This window comes from Pongo pygmaeus, chromosome 1 (assembly GCF_028885625.2).
Source record: "Pongo pygmaeus isolate AG05252 chromosome 1, NHGRI_mPonPyg2-v2.0_pri, whole genome shotgun sequence".
NCBI classification, from domain to species: Eukaryota; Metazoa; Chordata; class Mammalia; order Primates; family Hominidae; genus Pongo; species Pongo pygmaeus.
The window spans coordinates 170,473,126-170,496,783 of NC_072373.2; the positions used below are offsets into that span (position 1 = coordinate 170,473,126).

At 32.5% G+C, this 23,658-nt stretch overlaps 1 protein-coding gene across 5 annotated transcripts in view; it reads right to left on the reverse strand.

Annotated features, from left to right (window-relative positions):
* The window catches only part of HOOK1 (hook microtubule tethering protein 1), a 61,794-nt gene that overhangs the window by 23,544 nt on the left and 14,592 nt on the right, over nt 1-23,658 (reverse strand). For 3 of the 5 annotated variants that reach the window (XM_054485441.2, XM_054485436.2, XM_054485429.2), the window contains exons 5-13: nt 20,719-20,769; nt 19,392-19,524; nt 17,523-17,590; nt 16,002-16,064; nt 12,537-12,620; nt 9,170-9,336; nt 5,561-5,701; nt 4,229-4,430; nt 3,566-3,676 (exon numbers count right to left, since the gene is read on the reverse strand). In XM_054485441.2, coding sequence (XP_054341416.1) covers nt 3,566-3,676; nt 4,229-4,430; nt 5,561-5,701; nt 9,170-9,336; nt 12,537-12,620; nt 16,002-16,064; nt 17,523-17,590; nt 19,392-19,524; nt 20,719-20,769 — 1,020 coding nt within the window. Of the gene's footprint in view, nt 1-3,565; nt 3,677-4,228; nt 4,431-5,560; nt 5,702-6,681; nt 6,721-9,169; nt 9,337-12,536; nt 12,621-16,001; nt 16,065-17,522; nt 17,591-19,391; nt 19,525-20,718; nt 20,770-23,658 lie in introns of all 5 variants that reach the window. The other 2 variants (XM_063655017.1, XM_063655019.1) reach the window with 1 other exon arrangement.

Below are 23,658 nucleotides of genomic sequence, written 5' to 3' on the forward strand. Positions count from 1 at the left end.
AAAAAACAAGAAAAATTCCAAATCAATAACTTAACTTTCTATCTTAACTAGGAAAAAAAAAACTTATACACAAAGGAATTTGTGTTCCTTTACCAATGACTTATTAAAGATTATAGTAAAAATAGAGAATAGAAAACAAATTTTAAAACCACAAGTTAGTTATTTGAAAAGATCAACAAAATTGACAAATCTTTAGCTAAACTAAACCAAGAAAAAAAAACAGAGAAATTCAAATTACAAAAATCACAAATAAAGGAGAGGATATCACTACTTAGCAAAATTCTCTTGTTTCTCACAGAAATAAAGAAGAAACAACAATAAACAACTGTATGCCAATAAATTAGATAAATTAAATTGACAAATCTCTAGAAAGAAACAAACTAGTAACGCTAGCTCAAGAAGTCATAGAATAGCTGAATAGACCTAGAGCAACTAAAAAGATTGAATTAGTAATTTATTAACTTCCTACAAATAAAGCTCAGGCCCAGAAAACTGAACTCCACAAAACATTTAAAGAAGAATTAATACCAATTTTCATGAACTTTCCCAAAACATAAAAAAGCAGGGAAAATTTCTCAACTCACTCTATGTGACCAGTGATACCAAAAACAGGTATGACCTCACAAGAACATTACAAACCAATATCCCTTATAATACCGATGGAAAAATCTTCAATGAAATATTTGCAAACAGAATCTGGCAATATACTTTTTAAAGTATATATTATGAACAAGTAGAATTTATCTCAGTAATGCAAGATCGGTTTAACATGAAAAAAATCAATGTAATACATCATATTAATATAATAAAGTACAAATACTATATATCATCTCACTGATCCAGAAAAAGCATCTGACAAAATCCGATACTCTTTTAGGATAACAGCATGCAACAAACTACGAATAGAAGGAAAATTCTTCAACCTTGTAGAGGGCATCCAAAAACAAAAACGAAAACAAAGAACTCACAGCTAGTATCATACATACTGGTGAAAAATTCTATGCTTTTCCCCTAAGATCAGAACCTAAAGAATGATATCTGTTCATGCCACTTTTATTTAAGATTGTACTGACAATTCTAGCCAGTACAACTTAGCAAGAAAAATAAAAATTATCAGAATTGCAAATGAAGAAGTAAAACCAATTCTATTTGCAGAGGTCGTAATCTTACCTACAGATAATCCTGAGAAACTTACCAAAAAACTATAACTAGTAAACAAATTCAAAAAGGCTGGAAGATTCATGATCAATGCACAAAACTCCATCAAATTTCTATATATTAGCAGTTAACAAATCCAAAAATGATATTGATAATTTTATTTAAAATAACAACAAAAAGAATGAAACACTTAGGAATACATGTTTAAAAGGTGCTAGTCTTGCACACTGAAAACTACAAAACATTGTTGAAAGACACTTAAGATCTAAATAAATGAAATGATGGCCCACATTCATGGATCAGAAAATTAATACTGTTAAGTGGCAACATTTCTAAATTAATCTATAGATCAAGAAGTTCTTATAAAAATCTCAGCTGCCTTTTTTTTGCAAGAATTGACAAGCTGATTTCAAGATTCACATGAAAATGCTAGGGAATCAGAATAACAAAAACAGCCTCGAAGAAGAATAAAGTTTGAAAACTCACCCTTTCCAATTTCAAAACTTAACTACAAAACTACAGTAATCAAGTATCAATATATGAGTGTGGCACTAGCATAAGATTAGACATAGAGACCAGTAGTAAACCATTAAAAGACCACAAATAAACCCTTGCATTTATGGTCAAATGATTTTTTTAAACCTTTTTAATTATTAATAGAGGTTATTTTCTGAGCAGTTTTAGGTTTTTGGAAAAATTGAGCAGAAAATACAGTGTTCCTTTATATTCCTCTTAGCCTCTTCTCACTCTCAGTCTCCCCTATTATTACTATCTTGCATTTGTGTGGTAATTTGTTAGAATTGATGAGCCAATGCTGATACACTGTTATTAACTAAAGTCCATCATTTATATTGCGGTTTACTCTTTTTGTTATACACCCTGTGGATTTTCACGAATGTATAATGACATGTATACACCATTAAAGTATCACGGCCAAGTGATTTTTAACAAGAATACCAAATAATTCAATGTAGTAAGAATAGTTTTATCAACTGGTGGTAATGGTACAACTGGATATCAACACACAAAAGAATTAAAGCCAGATGCCTACCTCACACCATACACAAAATGGATTACAGACTAAATATACGAGCTAAAACCAGAAAACTGTTTAAATGAAAAACACAGGGTAAATCTTTGTACCTTAGGTTACACAATGGTCTTTTTTAAAAACATCACCAAAAAAGGACAAGCAACAAAAGGAAAAACAAGTAACTCAGATCTCATCAAAATGTAATACTTGGTGCTGCAAACTATATCGTCAAGAAAGTGAGATGACAACACATAGAATAGAAAAAAAAATTGCAAATCATATACCCAACAAGGAACTTGTATCTAGAATATATAAAAAACTATTCCAACTCAATAATTAAAAAGCATATAACCTAAGTAAAACATTGGCAAAGGATTTGAAGACATTTTTCCAAGGAAGATATACAAATGGCTAATAAGTACATAAAAGATGCTCAACAACATTAGTAGAGAAATGCAAATCAAAAACACAATGACATGCCATTTTATATCCAGTAGGATAGCTAAAATCAAAAAGATAATAGGTGATGATAAGGATGTGAAGTTAAACATGGTTACCATATGACCCATCAACACCATTTCTGCATATATGCTCAAGAAAAATGAAAACATATCTAAATAAAAACTTGTACATAAACATTCATAGCAGCATTATTCATAACAGCCAAAAAGTAGAAACAACCCAAATGTTCATAAACTGGTGAATGGATAAACAAAATGCCGTATATCCATACAATGGGGCATTATTCGGCAATAAAAAGGTTAAAGCACTGATACATGCTACAACACGGATGAACCTTGCAAGAGTCAGTCACAAAAATCACCAAGTGTATGATTACATATTGCAGAAAGACTAGGAAAATCTGTAGATAGCAAGTAGATTAACAGTTGCTAAGAGTAGGGCTGAGAGGATTAGAGTGCAGGGTAAATGGTGATGGGCATGAGGTTTCTTTTTAGAGTGATGGCAGTGTTCTAAAGTATGATTATGATGATGGTAGTATAACTCTGTGAATATACTAAAAACCACTGACTTGTATACCTTAGGTGAAATTTATGGTATGTAAATTAAATCTTAATAAAGCCATCGCAAAATTATTATCTATGGTCCTTGATCCCAAGCAACTTGACAGTCTAGAATTAGAAAATATTCATTGAGACTTATGACCTTGGCTCTACCATTTCATCTACCATTGTGAAGAAAACTAAAAAAATTGAAAGAAGATGTAAGTCATTTTTACAAGACAATTTTATGTCAAAAAATTCAATCTGGAGGAAGAGAGAACTGGTAGACATCACCACGATTATAGAAACAGCAAGAGCATTACAAAACTAAAAGAACAATGAAATATTCCTTATCAATTATATCTATGTTTACCTCTTTTTCCTTAAGTAAAGCTTCGTGTTTTTCTTCAAGCCGCTTCATTTCAAACGCTAGTGTGTCTGCCCTCTTGGATTCAGAGGAAAGTTTAACATGAAGATCTTGAACCTAATGTCAGAAACAAAAGGAAAAAAAGTCCTTAAAAGTATGTAAGTGTATAAATCTCAATAGTCTTTCAGAATTGAGTAAATGAAAAACTGATTAGGAATAAATATCTACACTAAAATTGCAGTCTAATTCTAAATACTTGTGGAAAATAACATATAGATAAGAATTAACATAAAACTAAAAATATTCAAATAATAGTTTTGCCAAAAAAATTAAAAGTCAGCCTCCTAATGTTATTTAGTAAACAGCAAAACAGAATTTAGGTTACGGCTCCATTCTCTAAGGCATTAACCCTGCTTACCAGAAATGCTAATAAACAAATCTCAAAAGAAAAAATAATTTCAGGAGGCAGTAAAAAGGTAAAAGACCCAGATAACTCAAACTCAATTATCAAGCCTCGAATTAAAATTAAAGAAAGAAATTCATCAGAGTAAGTTCATAGCTTATTACATGCAATGCTTCTCAATTTCTTTACCATTCTTAAGAAATCAAAAGGAATAACAAAGTTAAACTCTTACAATTTTATCAATTAAAAATTAAGATGTTTCTTACCTGCCTTTTGTATGTTTCTAATTGTGTACGTGCTGCATTTGCTTTTTTTAATTCTTCTTCTAAGCTGACTGTATTATGCATATACATCATGTTGGTTTCCTGTAAAGTTTTCACCTGCTTGCGAAGGTCATTCAGATCTTGTAGCTTCTGACGATATATCTCAACTGTTGACTCCAGTTTATTTGCTTTATCAGAGGTAGCCCTATAATAATAAAGACTAAGCATTACTGTATAAAAACTAGTATATACTCATAATTTTACTCTGGCTATAAAATGAATCTTCCAAACTATCACAAAAAAGAAAAAAGAAAAGTAAATGTGAGTGAGTGAGAGGAGGAAATTGTAAACTTTGTAAGAACTTTGGAAACAGACTCCAGCCTAAATCCATTTAAAGTTCAACCTATTTGGTATAAAGCCATCAAAATAAAAATGCTTCAAATCTGACACACTAATTTATCAAACTGTTTCATATATTAGCACAATGAATAAAAAATAATGATTTGTACATAAAATTAAACAACTCAGCTGCTCTGCAGCTTACAGGCCAACCTTCCTTTGTGTATAACATTCAGCATAGTTTCCTTCTAAGTATTTGACTTAACTGTATTTAGGACGTTGACTAAATTTATAAACTTGTCAGGCAAAGCACTTCCCTTTGGAGTTGTGCTTACCTGACTTAAATATATAAATAAACGAACAAACAAATAAACCAAATCACTTCACTATCACAAGTAGGTCCAAATTAATGGGTATACAAATTTTGTTTCAAACGAGTATTAAGAATTTCAAAAAATAATTAAGAAAAATTAACAAAAAAATATAAAGATCACGTGGACAGACTGTTCACTGAGTAATATTTCACATGAAAAAAGTAAATATAAACTTCATATTGCCAAATGACAATCCTCCCCCAAAAAAAGTTAGGATTCTTGCCTATATTTGATCTATAGTTTATCAAATGTCAAAATATGGATTGACGTTTCCTTACACAAAAATTTCCTTACACAAAAATTTCACAAAATATGATAGGCACAAGGAGGTCAAGTTAAATGTATCTATAAGTACTCCATTTATAAAATTTTAATTAAAGGTCTCATTTTGGGTTTATGGGTTCTAATGTGAAAATGTCTTAATAAAAATTGAGTATTATCCATGAACTGCAAGCCCAAACAACAAACATAAAAGAAATTAAAACTATCAGCCTGGATTAAAAACTGATCAATACTTGATATACAGGAATAATCCTATGAATCCCTGATTAAAATATGGAATACTCAAATTGACTAAATAGCTCAGAAATGGCATAATTATATTTTTTAAGACTTGCCATACCTAAGAACATCTATTTCATCTTTCAGGGCTCTTGTTTCTTCTGCAAGACTAGTCAATTCATCATTCCTATGCTGGAATTCGATTAGCTGCTTTTCAAGTTCTTCACAGTGAACACGGTAATCATCTTTTGCAGCTTCAAGCCTTGAACAAATAAAAAAGTATTTATAACTTCCATGATTTTTTATAATTATATAATTATATTATAACTTGCATGACTATATATGCAAATGCATATATAACACTCAACACAATAAAATATATGATGAACAAAATATGTATCAATAAATGCCAAAAGATTGAAATATCATGGAACATGTTGTCTAATAATAAAGGTTAATTAAATTAGAAATCAGTCGCAATAAGAAGTCTAGAAAAGCTTTAAATCTTTGTAAATTAAACAACACATTCCTAAATAACCCACAAGTCAACAAAAAAATCACAACAGAATTTAGAAAAAGTTTCAAACTAAACAATAACAAAAAGACAAGCAATCAAATTTGGGGGACAACAGTAAACCAGTGCCTCTCAGTTTTAAAGGTTTATGTTAGAAAGAAAGAAAGAATGAAAGAGAGAGAGAGGGAGGGAGGGAGGGAGGGAGGGAGGGAGGAAGGAAGGAAGGAAGGAAGAAGGAAGGAAGGAAGGAAGGAGGAAGGAAGGAAGGAAGGAGGAAGGAAGGAGGAAGGAAGGAAGGAAGGAATGGAGGGAGGGAGGAAGGAAGGATTAAAATCAATGATCTGAGTTTCAACTTTAAGAGGCTAGAAAAAGAAGAGAAATTTAAACCCAAAGTTAAGTATAAAGAAAGAAATCTAAAACTAATAATACAGAAGGCCAATAAAGGATGTTTGAAAAGATTAAGAAAACTGATGAACCTCTAGCAAGAGTGATCAAGAAAAATGAAAGAAAACCCAAGCAATATCAGGAATGTAAAAGGGTATATCATCACATCTACCAGTCATTATAAGGATAAAAAAAGAATATTATGAACAACTTCACGTCGATAAATTCAACAACTTAAATAACCATATACACTGAGTTTTAAGGATAAGAGAATATTATGAACAACTTCATGCCAATAAGTTCAACAACTTAAATAAACATATACACTGAAAAATACAACTTACCAAACTGAACACAAGATGAAATAGGAAATCTGAAAAGCCCTATGACCATTAAAGAAATTAAATTTGTCAGTAAAAACCCACTCACAAAGAAAACCATAGGTCCAAATTGTGTTACTAATAAACTGTATCAAAATTTAAGAAAGAAATAACAACATTTTTACATAAACTCTTTCAGAAAACAGAACAGAGAATATGCCTCAGTTATTCTATGAGACTACTAGAACTCTGATAACAAATCCTGAACAAGACATTACAAGAGACAAAATTCAGACCAGTATCTATTATAAAGACAGTTATAAAAATTCTTTCAAATTATTAACTGAATCTAGTCACATATACAGGATAATAAAGTATGAACAAAGTGGTTTATCTCCAGAATGTAGGTTTTTAACATTCAAAAATCAATCAGTATATTACAAGAATGAAAAAGAAAAACTACACCATCTTTTCAAGATGCAGAAAAATTATCTGACAAAAATCAACAGCTAATCATGATTGAAAAAAACAAAAAAAAAACAAAAAACTTTTAGCAGGGTGGAAACAAGGGGAATTTCCTCAATCTGACAGAAAGCACATCGAAAAACTCTACGGCTAGCATCATACTTGATGGATCCTAATTGCACATGATCCCTCTAAGACGAGGAAAAAAGCAATGATGGCTGCTCTTGCAACAAGGCAAGGAAAATAAATACAAGACAGAAATAATGAAAGGAAGATGTAAAGTTCCATTAATAGATTAAATGACTGTAGATTCCATAGTCTGTGTTCCTCTAAAATTCATGTTGAAACCTAATCCCCATTGTGGTGGTATTAAGAGGTGGGGCCTTTTGGGAAGTGATTAAGTTATGAGGGCTCTGTCCCCTTGAATGGGATTAGTGCTCTTATGAAAGAGGTTAAAGGGACCTAAGGATTCAGCAAGAGGAAGCCATCTTGGAAGCAGAGATCAATCCCTCAAACAGACAATGAATCTGCTGGTACCTTGATTTTGGAGTTCTCAGTCTTCAGAACTGTGAGTGGTAGATTTCTATTGTTCATAAATTACCCTGTCTAAGGTATTTTGTTAAAGCAGCAGGAATGGACTAAGGATTTTTTTTTTAATCTAAGTAAACTACCAGCTCAATAAGTGAATTTAGAAACTTTGCAAGATATAAAAGTTTCAATATATTTAAAATACAAGTTTCAAGGTGTAAGATCAAAGTTTCAATATATAATTGTACATCTATCTACAGATTAGCAGCAAATTTTCACAATAATTCTGAATTTGCATTTACAATAGTATCAAAAAAAAATACTTGGGTAAAAAATTAACAAAAGACATATAAGACTTCTGTGCTGGAAACAATACAGCACTGCCTAGTGAAATTAAATATTTAAATAAATGAGACTACAGTCATAGATAGGAATTCTCTATATAGTTATCAATTATACAATCCAAATCATAATCCTGAAAAGGTTTTTAATAGAAACTGATCAGCTGATTCTCAATTTTATGGGAAAATGCTAAAGACACAGAATAGCCAAAACAAATTTTGAAAAAGAAAGAACAAAATTGGAATACTTACACTACCAGATCTCAAAAGTCATACTCCAAAACCATAGTAATTAACATAGTGTCATACAGGCACAAATTTACTAACAGAAATGAAATGAGAATCCAGAAAAAGATCCCAATTTTAATGGTTATATCATTTTTCACAATAATGTGAAAATAACATGGCTTATAAGAGAATGTCCTCATTCTTAGGAAATATGCACTGAAATATACAGGGGTAAAGAGACATGTGTCCAACTTTCTCTCAAATGGTTCAGATAAAAATATGCAAATTATATGACTATATACAGAGACTGCTAAAGCAAATGGAGAAAACTGTAAAATAATTGTTGAATCTGAGTAAAAGGTGTAAAGAAGTTCCCTGTAGTATTCTTGTAACTTTTTTAGTGAGTTTGAAGTTATATCAAAATTAAGTAACAAAAAAATATGTATAGTACAATTAGAGTGCCTGTCCTCAAGGTCTTATAGTTCATGGCTCAGTGGTAAGCACACAAAAGATAATCAGTGTTTATTAAAGGTAAGAATACATGACTTTGTTAAAGAAATATAGAAGTTAAAATGAAAAGCACCTACTTGGCTTACGATTTACATTTTTTTCAATTTATTACAGGGTTACCTATCTTATTTGAGAAACTCCCTGTTCTCCCCAGGTTTCAGCAATCACTGCCTTGAACTCCTATTGGCTGTCCTATTGGCCCTGATTTGGTCCTTAACACATATTTAAATGGTTTTGTTTTTATGTGTATCTCCCACTTCCTAACTGGATGTTAGCCCTGTGATAACAGGAACCACTTATACCATCTGGTATTTTCAGGAGCTTAATCAGTATCCTAAAGATGCTTAACAATGCTTAATAATTAGTTGTTAATACTGTGACTTTTTGCTACTAGTATAAGAGACAGAACTCCATAAAATGATTTCCATTAAAAATGCTACCTGAAGTTTTCTTCCTGTAATTGTTCTAGTTGTAATTGTGCATGAAAATACTTTTTTGCAACCACTGTGTTTGGATCATCAAAAGAGCCATCCAACTGGTCAAGTTTTTCATTCATCATCTCATTTTCAGAAACCAGTGAATTCTTTTCATCTTGAAGTGTAGTCACCTAAGAAACAAATACACATACATAAGCACCAGTAGAAAAAAACAAACAAATAAAAACTCTTATTAGAGTCTAGAGTTCTGGATTCTAGATCTGACTAAGCCATTAAATAGCTTGGTCTGTCATACTAGATGAGTTCTAAGGATCCTTCTGAATGCAGAATTCAGAGTCTAGGAGATCTAAGTCAAAAAAAGAAATCAAATCAATACACATATGGAGAAAATAGAGTAACTATATCTTTAAAATGCTATGCCTGCCTTTGTTTGGGGAAGAAAATGTTTTCAAGTCTCTAAAATTTGATGCACAAATGAAACTTCAAAAAATTAATTTGTCTCCTCTTTTAGGTATAAACTAGTTTTTAGAATGATGTCACCTACTAAGCCAAAATATACACACATATGTTCAAAGTTATCATGATAGGTTGAGAGTATAAAATTATCAGTCTCACATATCACATATTCAAGAAATAAGCACATATGGTTAATTAATCAATAACAAAAAGCTAAGCTGTTTCCATTTGTACATTTAAACTATTTGCTTATGATTTAAAACGAATAAAAACATCTTAGTGTAGAACCACATCATTATCAGTACCTGGAGCAATTTTTTTTACTCATATTTTTAAAACATGTATGATTTTCTCTCCTGGTTCTACTTCTTTTCCATTTAAAAACATCTTTAAAAATGCATAGCTAAGGCTGTGTCTTTTGATAAGGCCAGAACTTTTACATATGATTAAGAATTAGTTTGAAAAACCATTGATTAACCTATTCTGATTTCCAATGTATTACTGAATAAGTTTGCTATCCATATTTTCAAAACATGTAATTCAATCCAGTTATGTAAATATGACTACACATTGACACAAACAACTAATAGGAAATTAACATCAAGTGATTGCCCTGAACACAGTATATAGGCAAGTTACTGTCTTCTAAATGAGAAATACAAAGTCTGGGAAACTGTCCCTGGGCAGACCATATAATGAAATAACTTTCTATTCCCAAATTCAATGCATGCATCCATGCCTATTATGTAAGCTGTTTAGTGACTATTACCTGTCATGCATAATAATTCTAAGTGATTCAGATACAAAAAAAGAATAAAGAGTTTCTGCCCCCAAGACCCTTACAGTAGAAATGTAAACAATTATGTAAAAGATGTTGAAGGTGCTTTGATAGAAGTACACTATAGGGTAAGGGTAGGGCACAAAGAATATCTCATTCTAGCTTGAGTGTAGGGGCTATCAAAAAATGACTGACAGAGGAAAAACAACACCCTCAGTCATCAAAATTGGGTAGGACTCCTCTAAAAAAGAATAGGACCAAGGGCAAATTTTAGTTTTGAACACCTGGTGAATAACCAATCTTGCTCCTATCCATATGCTTCAACGTGGCTCCAGAGCCACTTCTGGCACAGACATGAGTAAGAAGGGTGCGAGACAGGCACATTCCTTGTTCCCACCCCAGAACTGTGACTTGGAGCACTGGGTGGTGGTTCCAGGCATCTCCTTCAACAAGCTCTCATGGTGGTAAGTTCAATCTGCACCTGTCTCTGTCTCTCTCTGTTTGGGATTTCTGCACTTTTCACCTAAAACCAGATCATATATCCTTCATTATTTGTTACAAACACATAAATCTTTAAATGTAGAATTTTGTGTTCTTTGTTGAATAAGAATTTCTCAGAAGACTACCTAGATCCTACAAGAGAATGGTAATACCTGAATGGCTTAATCTTCTGTTTTTCCTATGAGGTATTTTACAGGGTGAATATGATCCCATTTAAAATGAACACATTTCGGGTACTTTGCCTGTGTTTGAAGGTGTATGTTACAATATGTAGTTAGGAAAGGTGCGAAGGAGAACAGATTAAATTTCCCTTACTTGAGACACTTACTTCGTTCAAATACAGAGGACTGGTTTTTACAGATGAAGTTAGAAGACCTGAATTCTAGTGCTCCCACTGCCCTAAGTGACTTGTCACCCTAACCAAGTCTTTTCCTTTTCTTTATTTCCAAATGCTTAAGGGTTAGAAGCATTATCTAGCCCTGTCATTTTAGATATTTACTTCCTCTAGCAAGGATAATGCTACCACACCTTTGCTCCTTGCCCTTACACTTTTCAGAGAATCAACTACAAATTTAGCTCATTATTCAAACAAAAAAATGCCACTTACATACAGCATATTATGAAGGTACACTTAACCTTCTGTACACCTTTTTCTAGACTTACTGCATAATATGCACATTTGTATTTTTTGATGTAACAGTAACATCATATGCAAATAATAAACATAGCACTTCTGTGCCAGGCTCTAAGTGCTATATATATGAATTCATTTAACCCTCACAACCACTCTGGGAGATATATGCTATCATCACTCCATTTCTCAAAAGTGAAAACTGAAGTACAGAATAATTAAGTAATGTGCCTGGAGCATATAACCAGCTAGTAATATGACCAGGTTCTGAATGTAGGTAGCCTGGTTTGACAATCTAACCTCTTAACCATTAACTATTGTTGCTCATGCCAAGTTCATTTTAACATACATGTGCATATGAATACAAGCGTATATACACACGTTTATATATAAATACATGTTAGCAAAAATTTGCCATAAGAGACTACATACATAAATATGAACATGTACTTGAATTTACTGGGGGGGAAGTGTCAGGTACCACTTAATACTTCCATAAATTACCTCTATTTAATATTCACATACACAATATGAAGTAGAAACTTTAACTTTCCCATTTTACAAAAATGAAAACTGAGTTGTTATCTAAATAATTGAAATTTTACAATTAGTAGAGTGATTTTCTCAAAGAAAGTTAAGCCAGCAAATTTCAACTATCAGAGAAAAATATTTATGAAATTCATACTTGAATATTCAAGCCTATAAGAAATCCTTTTAATGTTACCTCCATGAATTTAAACCAGAGAAAAATATTTATGAAATTCATACTTGAATATTCAAGCCTATAAGAAATCCTTTTAATGTTACCTCCATGAAGTTAAACCAGAGAAAAATATTTATGAAATTCATACTTGAATATTCAAGCCTATAAGAAATCCTTTTAATGTTACCTCCATGAAGTTAAACCCAATCTACAAAACATAGTGCCAACTAATTAATTACAATAAAAATCTTCTGTAAACTTAAAGAGGCAGTTTTTCTCGGCTCAGGGTTTTTTCCCATACCTGCATATCCAATTCTTCACATCTTTGCCTCAGCTCTTCTTTTTCTGCTAGTGCTTCCTGAAGTTCTTCCAAGGCTCTTTTAAGCTGAAATACAAAATGTCCTAAATCTTAGTAAATCATGTTTTGACACAAATATAGAAAAATAGAAAAATATACTCTTCTCACACACACATATACACTGATACGAGAAATTATTTTTTAAATTTACCTAATAACAAATGAGTCTTACAACAAAAAAAGAGAATTTTAGGCCAATATCCCTGATGAACATTGATGTGAAAATCCTCAATAAAATACTGGCAAACCGAATCCAGCAGCACTCAAAAAGCTTATCCACCACGATCAAGTTGGCTTCATCCCTGGGATGCAAGGCTGGTTCAACATACACAAATCAATAAATGTAATCCAGCATATAAACAGAACCAATGACAAAAACCACATGATTATCTCAATAGATGCAGGAAAGTCCTTCAACAAAATTCAACAGCCTTTCATGCTAAAAACTCTCAAAAAACTAGTTATCAATGGAACGTATCTAAATATAATAAGAGCTACTTATGACAAAACCACAGCCGATATTATACTGAATGGGCAAAAACTGGAAGCATTCCCTTTGAAAACTGGCACAAGACAAGGATGCCCTCTCTCACCGCTCCTATTCAACATAGTATTGGAAGTTCTGGCCAGGGCAATCAGGCAAGAGAAAGCAATAAAGCGTATTCAAATAGGAAGAGAGGAAGTCAAATTGTCTCTGTTTGCAGATGACATGATTGTATATTTAGAAAACCCCATCGTACCAGCTCAAAATCTCCTTAAGCTGACAAACAACTTCAGCAAAGTCTCAGGATACAAAATCAATGTGCAAAAATCACAAGCATTTCTATACACCAATAACAGACAGAAAGCCAAATCATGGGTGAACTCCCATTCACAATTGCTACTAAGAGAATAAAATACCAGGAATACAACTTACAAGGAATGTGAAGGACCTCTTCAAGGAGAACTACAAACCACTGCTCAATTAAATGAAAGAGAACACAAACAAATGGAAGAACATTCCATGCTCATGGGTAGGAAGAATCAATATCGTGAAAATGGCCATACTGCCCAAGGTAATTTATAGATTCAATGCTATCCCCATCAAGCTACCGCTGACTTTCTTCACAGAATTGGAAACAACTCCTTTAATCTTCATATGGAATCAAAAAAGAGCCCGCATAGCAAGGCAATTGTGTGCAAGAAGAACAAAGCTGGAGGCATCACATTACCTGACTTCAAACTTTACTACAAGGCTACAGTAACAAAAACAGCATGGTACTGGTACCAAAACAGATATATAGACCAATGGAACAGCACAGAGTCCTCAGAAATAACACCACACATCTACCACCATCTGATCTTTGATAAACCTGACACACACAAGCAATGGGGAAAAGATTCCCTATTTAATAAATGGTGTTGGGAAAACGGGCTAGCCATATGCAGAAAACTGAAACTGGACCCCTTCCTCATACCTTATACAAAAATCAACTCAAGATGGATCAAAGACTTAAATGTAAGACGTAGGACCATAAAAATCCTAGAAGAAAACCTGGGCAATGCCATTCAGGACAGAGGCATGGGCAAAGACTTCATGTCTAAAACCCAAAAGCAATGGCAACAAAAGCCAAAATTGACAAACGGGATGTAATTAAACTAAAGAGCTTCTGCACAGCCAAAGAAACTATCATCAGAGTGAACAGGCAACCTACAGAATGGGAAAAAAATTTTGCAAACTATCCATCTGACAAAGGGCTAATATCCAGAATCTACAAAGAACTTAAACAAATTTACAAGAAAAAAGCAAAAAACCCCATCAAAAAACAGACAAAGGATATGAACAGACACTTCTCAAAAGAAGACATTTATGCAGCCAACGGACATATGAAAAATTGCTCATCATCACAGGTCATTAGAGAAACGCAAATCAAAACTACAATGAGATACTATCTCACACCAGTTAGAATCGCGAACATTAAAAAGTCAGGAAACAACAGATACTGGAGAGGCTGTGGAAAAATAGGAATGCTTTTACACTGTTGTTGGGAGCATAAATTAGTTCAACCATTGTGGAAGACAGTGCGGCGATTCCTCAAGGATCTAGAACTAGAAATACCATTTGACACAGCAATCCCATTACTGGACATATACCGAAAAGATTATAAATCATTCTACTACAAAGACAAATGCACACGTATTTTTATTGCAGCACTATTCACAATAGCAAAGACTTGGAACCAGTGCAAATGTCCATCAAAGATGGACTGGATTAAGAAAATGTGGCACATATACACCATGGAATACTATGCAGCCATAAAAAAGGATGAGTTCATGTCCTTTGCAGGGACATGGATGAAGCTGGAAACAATCATTCTCAGCAAACTATCGCAAGATCAGACAACCAACCACCACATGTTCTCACTCATAAGTGGGAGTTGAATAAGCATACATGGACACAAGGAGGGGAGCATCACACACCAGGGCCTGTGGGGGGTGGGGGGCTAGGAAAGGGATAACATTAGGAGAAATACCTAATGTAGGTAACGGGTTGATGGGTGCAGCAAACCACCATGCCACGTGTATACCTATGTAACAAAACTTCACATTCTGCACGTGTAACCCAGAACTTAAAGTATAATAATAATAAAAAAACTTTGTTGTCTTTGTGTGAATTATATTTACATGACCTCATTAACATTGAAGGCTACATACAGTCCCACAGAACTAAATTTTATGTAAATCCCTGCAAAATATTTTTACAAGTATTAGAGAAGGCATTGTTTAGTTTTATTACAGAAAAAAAGTTTAGGAAAAACCAGCATGTTTACATTTAAATAAATTATTTCTTCAAACATTTTCTTTTGAAATACTTCTTGAGATGACTGGTGACACTCATAAAAGAAGAAGTGTCTAAAAATATAACAGAAAAAGTACTTAATGCATTTGCCTCTCCTTTTACCCTTTACTCTATAACCCAGATTGGGTTATAAATGGGAGAAGAGTGTCTTTTCCCCCTGTAAAACAGTCCTGAAGGAAAGGAGCTTTGAGTACAGGGCCTTTGAGCTATTTCTTCAATATCAAGTGAGAGGATAGCAACAGTGAAAAAAATTACATTATTAGATAAATTAAAACTTAGCAGAGTTTGTTTTTAATTGTCCTCTATTTCACTGTGCAACTATACAGCATGGTCCAAATATACAAGTGTCAGAAGGAATGTTCAATGCCGCTCAACTCTTTCAACATGATCACAAAAACCTCTGGAGACCAACACCACTGCCATTCAGTTGGGACCATGCAGAAGAATAAACCAAATTTCACGGAAGAAAATATTATTGTATATGCTCTCTTTGTAAGCCTTATGAGAGTAACTGGCAAAGAAACCCTAACATTGCTTTCAACATTTTTCTTCCATACTAAAATACTCACCTGTTGCTCCAATTCCCCAATAGCATCATTTGGAGGAGAGCTCAATATTTCTTTACTCATCAACTAGGAAATTAAAATAATAAAATTAAGTATAATAATGTGGTTTATGAAGTAAAATATATTTTCTTGAAAGGATAGTAAAATGATTTATATTTAGCTTTTCCTTGCCTTAATTTGAGGATCCTTAGAACACTATTCAGATAAAAACTTTATTAGAGGCTTCACTTAATAACACAAATTCAAGCATATTAGTGAGGACACTATAAGTAAACTGTGCTTTAAATACATAGATATATTAAAAATACTTGTGTACTGAAAAATTTCAATACAAGTCCTAAAAGACATATTACTGATGAAGAGTGAACACATTAAATAATTTTTAAAGGGATTCATATACATTGTAAGTTAATACTTTTTTAATGCAGCCTTTTTGAGAAGTCATTTTAAAAGTAGGAGTTACGATTATATGAAAAAAAGATCCTGTAAAATAACTCTTTGAGATGAAAGACAGATTTACTTATGTACAGGGATGCTCTGAATCCAAACCAACAATGCAAACTCAGGGAGTACAGACTACCAAAGTCCTGTATGATGTCTCCCTCTAAGTCATGCTACTTCCAAAGTCTGCTTTTCCTGAGGTCTCCTCTGCAATCCATCTCAGCCTTTTAGGCTGATATTAAGAATCAACACTGCACCACATTAATTCTGAATCCTTCCTGGCTCCACTTAGATAACTAGACTAGCTTTAATCCAACTTACCTGGTACAACTAAACCTAAGTACCACCATATTTGCTCACAGATCTAACATTTTGAAAATGCATATGGTATATATAAATGAAAAATTCAGGAAAGATTGTTATAACTGGAAGAAAAAAAAGAAAAAAGAAAAACTCCTGTCTGGTGAGAGACTGTTCTGGTCAGAGACTGTTTATCCTGCGTTTCCTGCTTAGTTGAAGTTATTTAAAGGAAGGGTCCCCAACCCCCAGGCCATGGACTGGCACAGTCCGTGGCCTGTTAAAACTGGGCTGCACAGAAGCAGGTGGGTGGCAGGCAAGAGAGCATTATCACCTGGACTCCACCTGCTGACAGATCAGTGGCAGCATTAGATTCTCATAGGAGCAAAAACCCCACTGTGAACACTTCTTATGTGAATCTAATGCTTGATTATCTGAGGTGGAACAGTTTCATCCCAAAACCTTCCCCCCGCCCGCCACCCCGGGTCTGTGGAAAAATTGTCTTCCACAAAACTGGTCCCTGGTGCCAAAAAGGTTGAGGACCACTGATTTAAAGAGACTTGATAATATTAATTTATTAATCAGCTTTTAAAATGCACAGGTACTAAAATTGGGCTTAAAGGCCTTTTAAAATATTTTTGGGGGTAAAAAAGGAAGACCCACTAGCTAAGGGGAAGTAAACTCACAACAAAGAGCAAGTTTTTAAAAAGAAAAGCATAAAGTATGAAAAGTTTTATATAATTTGGTTTAGGATTTTTATACCCATAGGAACATGATACAACTTACCTCTTGAATAGCAGTCATGACCACATGTTGAACAGACTCTTCCAGTGTCATTATATTTTGAATATGTTCTATGATTTAAAAAAATCAAATCTGAAAAAAATCTACCCTTTACACATAGTACCTTGGCCATCAAATTAATAGACTATAAAAATTCATTTACCCACAGATAATCCTTTATGTAAATACATTATTTGTCCACCAGTATGTCTTCCTTCCTCACCAAGATAAACTGAGTATTGTTAACCAAATGAATTCATTCTTTCAAGATTGAGATTGTTGCAGTCAGTACCTTGAAATCATTTCAAAAATCAATTCATACAGCAAAATACAAAAGTGTGAAAGCTTTTAAAAAGTTATGTATCTAGGAATTGAATTCCTTTTAAAAATAGACAAAATTGCTCAATAGTGCTTAGAATTATGAAAATATTACATATAATATTAAAATTTTTAGGATGCAACAAAATAATCACTTTAAGGCAAAATTACCACTTAAAATGTCAATTATAGCTTAGAAAAGGAACAGCTGATTAATTCACAAGAAAAACGAATGAGATAAAGAGGACAACAAAATTAAATAGTAAAAACAAAATAGAATCAAAGCCAAAAGTTGGCTCTTTAAAAAAGACTAATGAAACTTACAAACCTGGTTAAGATTAATTAAGCAAAAATAAGTTACGAATAACCAGCAATGAAAATATTAACAAAGCATTAATCAATGAAAAAATAAAAATAATCACAATTACAACAAAAAATTACTAGATTTATAAATAAATTACTACTTGTCAATTTGTGATTAAATATTTAGAGAAGTTTTAACCTTCCATGAGCAAATGTCCCTGCTTTTATGAAAAACCCAATATACAGATCTTTAACTTTATTTATAAGTGAGAAATAAAAGCCTACAGAGAAGTACTGGCTTGTCCTAGAAAAAAACTTCTAGTAAATAGTAGAGAGGGACTAATATAAAAATTCTCTGACACCTAGTCACTGTCCTTTTATAATTGATAAACTACAATTAATTTCATGTATTTTGTTTTATTTTTCTCTTTTCAGAGTTTGTAGGTAAATTTATCCCAACTTATATCCTTTCTTCATTAGCTAGACAATGTTGAATGTTTTCCAAGGCCCTGGCTTGAAGTATTTGCATTTTGCAAACTTAAGCACTCAACATTATTCTTTCATAAAGGTGGTGTACTAAGAACAAGTTTGGATGAATCATGCAAAAAAACATCAGCGTCAAAAGTCTCACCACCCAAACCGATTAAAGCCCTCAAGGGAAGGAGGTCTGGGCCTGTTCAGTTCATCATTCATCATTACATGCAACAAAATATGATCCTTTTGTACTCAGCAAAATATGGATCACTGTGTTTGGATATACCAATATAATGCATCGATTCCATTTATATCATTAGACCACTTATGTGGAGGATATATTGGACAGATACGCTTCTGAAAAGAGCAGAATATTACCTGAAGAAACTTGAATTATAAATTAGTAGCTGAATATTTATTTATGAAAACTGAATCCACATAAGGTTCTTACATGTAAAATAGACATAATGTATCAAATGAATAAGTACAATTTTTATTGAATATCCACTAAATCTTATGTACTGGGTATATTAAACTAATTAAACTAAAATACATTTAATTTAGCCACTGAATATGAATATCAGAATCCAGGTACAAATAGGACACTCAAGGTATGCCACTTTTCAACGACAGAGTTGGGCTAGAATTCAGATCTTCTGGTTTACGTTTCAGGGTGCTTTCTGCCAAGCTTTAATAGTACATTTTAATGCTAGCTTATATGGCAATGTAGAAAGTTTCTAGAAAGTTGAAATCCTCAAATGATTGAAATTCACTTACCTTGCTTCTTTTCACAGTTGATCGCACAACCTAAAATAAGCTGGAGCAATCTCCCAAGCTCCACTGGATCTGAACATTCGGTTATTTGGTTTAAATCAGGGATAAGTGCTTCTGAAATCTGCTGCCCCAAAAACTACAATATTAAAATAAATTAGATCACTCATTTATATCAGCTGCAAAGAATTTGCTACATTTAATATTACAATGAAAATAAATTATAAATTCATGAAACAACTTAGATAAAATAACAAATGACAAATAAATAATTATTAAAACCAGTTAGCAATGTTCAGGCAACATTCCAAAATTCTGAGAAACCAACCAAAAGCACTATATTTCCTTTTGGTTTTACATCAAATATCCTTTGATTTCACTGTCAGAGGGAAGAATTTAATTTAAGAAGCACTTGGCCTAGTCTACTATGATAAAACTTATGCCTGTCCATTAAATAATAAGCATATGTTAAGTCAAAGAATATTCATAATATTTTCATATATAATCAATTAACAGAGAAACACAATGTAAATCACTGCACTTTTACAAATGAACAACAAATCTAATGGATTAATTTTTTTTCCTGGTCTTATCTTTCTTTTTCTTATTTTTTAGCTGATTAAAAGGGTTCTTGGCATTAAAACAGCTTCAGAATTAGTTTTAGGTATTTAATAAATTGAAAAATTTTAGAGAATATTAAACATTTTGGGGAGAAATTAGAAGTTTAATTGTGTGACAACTTTAAAAAATAGAAACAAAAATTCTTTAATGGAAAAGTCATTCAAAAGCTGCCAATCATTAAGCGATAAACTCTCTTATATCAAAAACCCTACTAGAGAACTTGTTATGATGCTGAATAAGAAAAAACAAACTATCTGACTAATGTACTATCTAAAGTGACTTTATAATACTACTTTTATTTTGCATTTTTTCCAATTTACTTGTATGAGCATAATCTCAGTTATGTCTTTGCTACTGTTTACACTGGGAAGAAATGTCAAAATATTGCTTTAAATAGAAAATTATTTCAATTAATTATAAAGTCTAATTTATAGTATTGCACAAAATCAAATAATATTAAAGATGAAGGTAATTCTACTTGAAAATAATCAATTTGGAGCGTATCAATACCTAAGCAATGTTATCTTACAAATCAATATATCTAAGCTTATTTTCACAAATGAGCATTCTATAAAAATGACAATAAAACATGTTCTAATTATGACTTACATTCCAGTAAAATATTATAAACAAAAAACCAAGTGATTTTTCAGTCTTAAAGTGATTTTCATATAGCATGATGCATTTAAACAAAGTCAGATGTTTTACATACCTCATGATAATAACTCATAATTCCTTGAAGGACCTTCTTTACATTACTGGCCTAATGTGAAAAAAAATAAGAGATTCTTATTTCAGATTAATAATGAAAGAAAAGTTATGCCAGCATGAAAGACAATAAAAACTTTCCCCTAATTAAAAAGAACAACAAAAACATTATAATAGAGTTCTATAAATACAAACACATGATGCTTTTTAACCATCAGAGATTTCATCAGTGTTTAGTTAAGTAGGGTGATTCTCTTTAAAGTGGGCCACAATGAACTCAAGGGCCCACTTTAAAAATTTATACACGGGCATGTCCAGCTCCAGTCATGAGCAAGTTAACTGGGTTTTGATTTTCTCTCCTGTCACTAATAACTAGAAAATAAGACAAAATACATTAAACAATTGTTTGCAAGATTTAGACAACAAGTAAGTAGTACAGAACTCTGCTTTCTGAAAGAACGGAAACAAACAGAAAATGAGCCCTACACTAGTACAAGCTTTCTGTCTTGAGGCAATTTTCAGACTACAGCATAGGGAGGTGGAAACCAAACACCAAGCCTGATGTTCTCACTGATTGAAGAGACAGACATTAGAAGTTCAGGAAGGCCTGGGCAGTTTGAATTTGCAGGGCAGACAGATGAAAAGATGGGAGCTATGAAATGAGCAAGCTCTGGAGATTTGTGTAAAATGGTTCCTTTGACTCTTTGGCTAAATACCAGTTTGCATGTGGGTGGGTGAAACTGAATGTTCTTTCCAAAGAAATAACAATCCAGGGAACTATAAACTGAACCATTCCCAAAGATTATACAGGCCAAAAAACTTTTGAAATTCTCACTAGCCAGAATGAAGACACCATGCTACATGCACAAAACATTCATTAAAGACCCCAAAAAGGTCACAGCTTAGTAATGAGTCTACCTTAGTCCTAAAGGAAAGAATAACTTTAGGTCTGCCCCCTACCACAGCCAAAAATAGGCCTTTAAAGGATCAAACTGATTCCAAGTACCTGAACTGCTTGCAAGAAGAAAATTCAACACTCCTCAAAAGAATATACTTAATTGGGAGGCTGAGGCAGGTGGATTGCCTGAGGTCAGGAGTTCAAGACCAGCCTGGCCAACATGGTGAAACCCCGCCTCTACTAAAAATACAAAAATTAGCCAGGCATGGTGGCGGGCACCTGTAATCCCAGCTACTCGGGAGGCTGAGGCAGGAGAATCGCTTGAACCTGGGGGGCAGAGGTTGCAGTGAGCTGAGATTGCACCACTTCACTCCAGCCTGGGTGTAAGAGCGAAATTCTGTCTCGGAAAAAAAAAAAAAACTTAAAAAAAAATCAGCATTCAATAATAAAATTCATAATGTCTAGCATCCAATTAAAAAATTACTACACATGTGAAGAAGCAGGAAAATGGGAACCAAAATTAGGAGAAAACTCAGTCAGTACACATGGGTTCTCAGAAATGAAAGATAAAAGAATTGAGACAATGTTAAAACTTCTAGTTTAAAGATGTTCAAGGATTTGAACAAAAACATGAATGTAAGAAATAGGTTTTTTTTACAATAAAGAATCAAATACAGATTGTCAAACTGGATAAAAAATGTAAGACCCAACTATTAGGTGTCTATATGAAACACTTTCAATAAAAAGACATAGGCAGATTAAAAGAATGGAAAAAGAAATACTAATGAAAAACATAATCATAAAAAATCTGTAGTGGCTACATTAATATTAGAGCAAATTTGATTTCAAACAAAAGAATATTACCAGGGATAAAGAAAAGCATTTCATAATAAGTGAATTCATTCAAGAACACAAAAGAAATATAGTGTGTAATAAACTTAGTAACAGAAATTCAAAATACATGAAGTAAAAAGCAAAAAAATGCAAAGGAGAAATCAACAAAATCGAAATCATCATTAGAGATTTAAGGGCTCACTACAGAGTCTATATTACACTATACACATAATATAATAAGACAAAATATCAATAAAGATATGGAAAATACCACTATCAACAAATTTAACAAAATCTATATTTATATAACAACTGTAGAATGCATGCTGTTTTCATATACACATGGAACATTCACCAAGACAAACCATAGGTTCGGTCATAAAATAAGACTCAATAAATGTAAAATAACTTCTCAATACAGAGTATGTTCTCAGATCTATTAGAAACCAATAAATAAAAGAAAGGCGACTGGAAAATCCTCAAGTATTTTGAATTTGAATTACCTACTTCTAATGTATTCATAGGTCAAAGGAGAAAACTTTACAAGGGAAATTACCAAATATTTTGAACTGAATGAAAATAAAATAGTCTGTCAAAATAAGTGGGATGTGGCTAAGATGGTGGTTAATATTAGGGGAAAAAAGGGTTTAAAGTTTTTTATTTAAGCTTCCACCTTAAGAAGCAAGAAAAAGAAGAACAGGTTAAGTGAGAGAAAGGAAATAATAAAAATCAGAAAAATCAATGGAACAGAAAACATAAGCTAATTCTTTAAAAAATAAATAAGTAAAATTGAAAAGCATCTAGCCAGACTTATCAAGGAAAATAAATTCAAAAGACACAAATAACCGATAGCAGGAAAAGAAAAGGAAACATCATTAAATATCAGTTATTAGCACATTATTAGCACAGTAATTCAGTTAAGGACTGTGTATCAACAAATCACACATCCTATATGAAACAAATGTCCTACAAGACACAACAAAACTGACTTAAAAATAGAAAATCAGTTTGGCAGTTTCTTATAAGGTTAAACACATACCTACACAACTTAGCAATTCCACTCAGAAATTCACCCAAGAGAAATTAAATATGCATCTATCCAAAGATTCATATATGAATGTCTGTAGCTGTTGTATTCACAATAGTCAAAAATGATAAAAATTCAAACATCCATCAACAAGTGAATAGCTAAACAAACCACAAAATATCAGT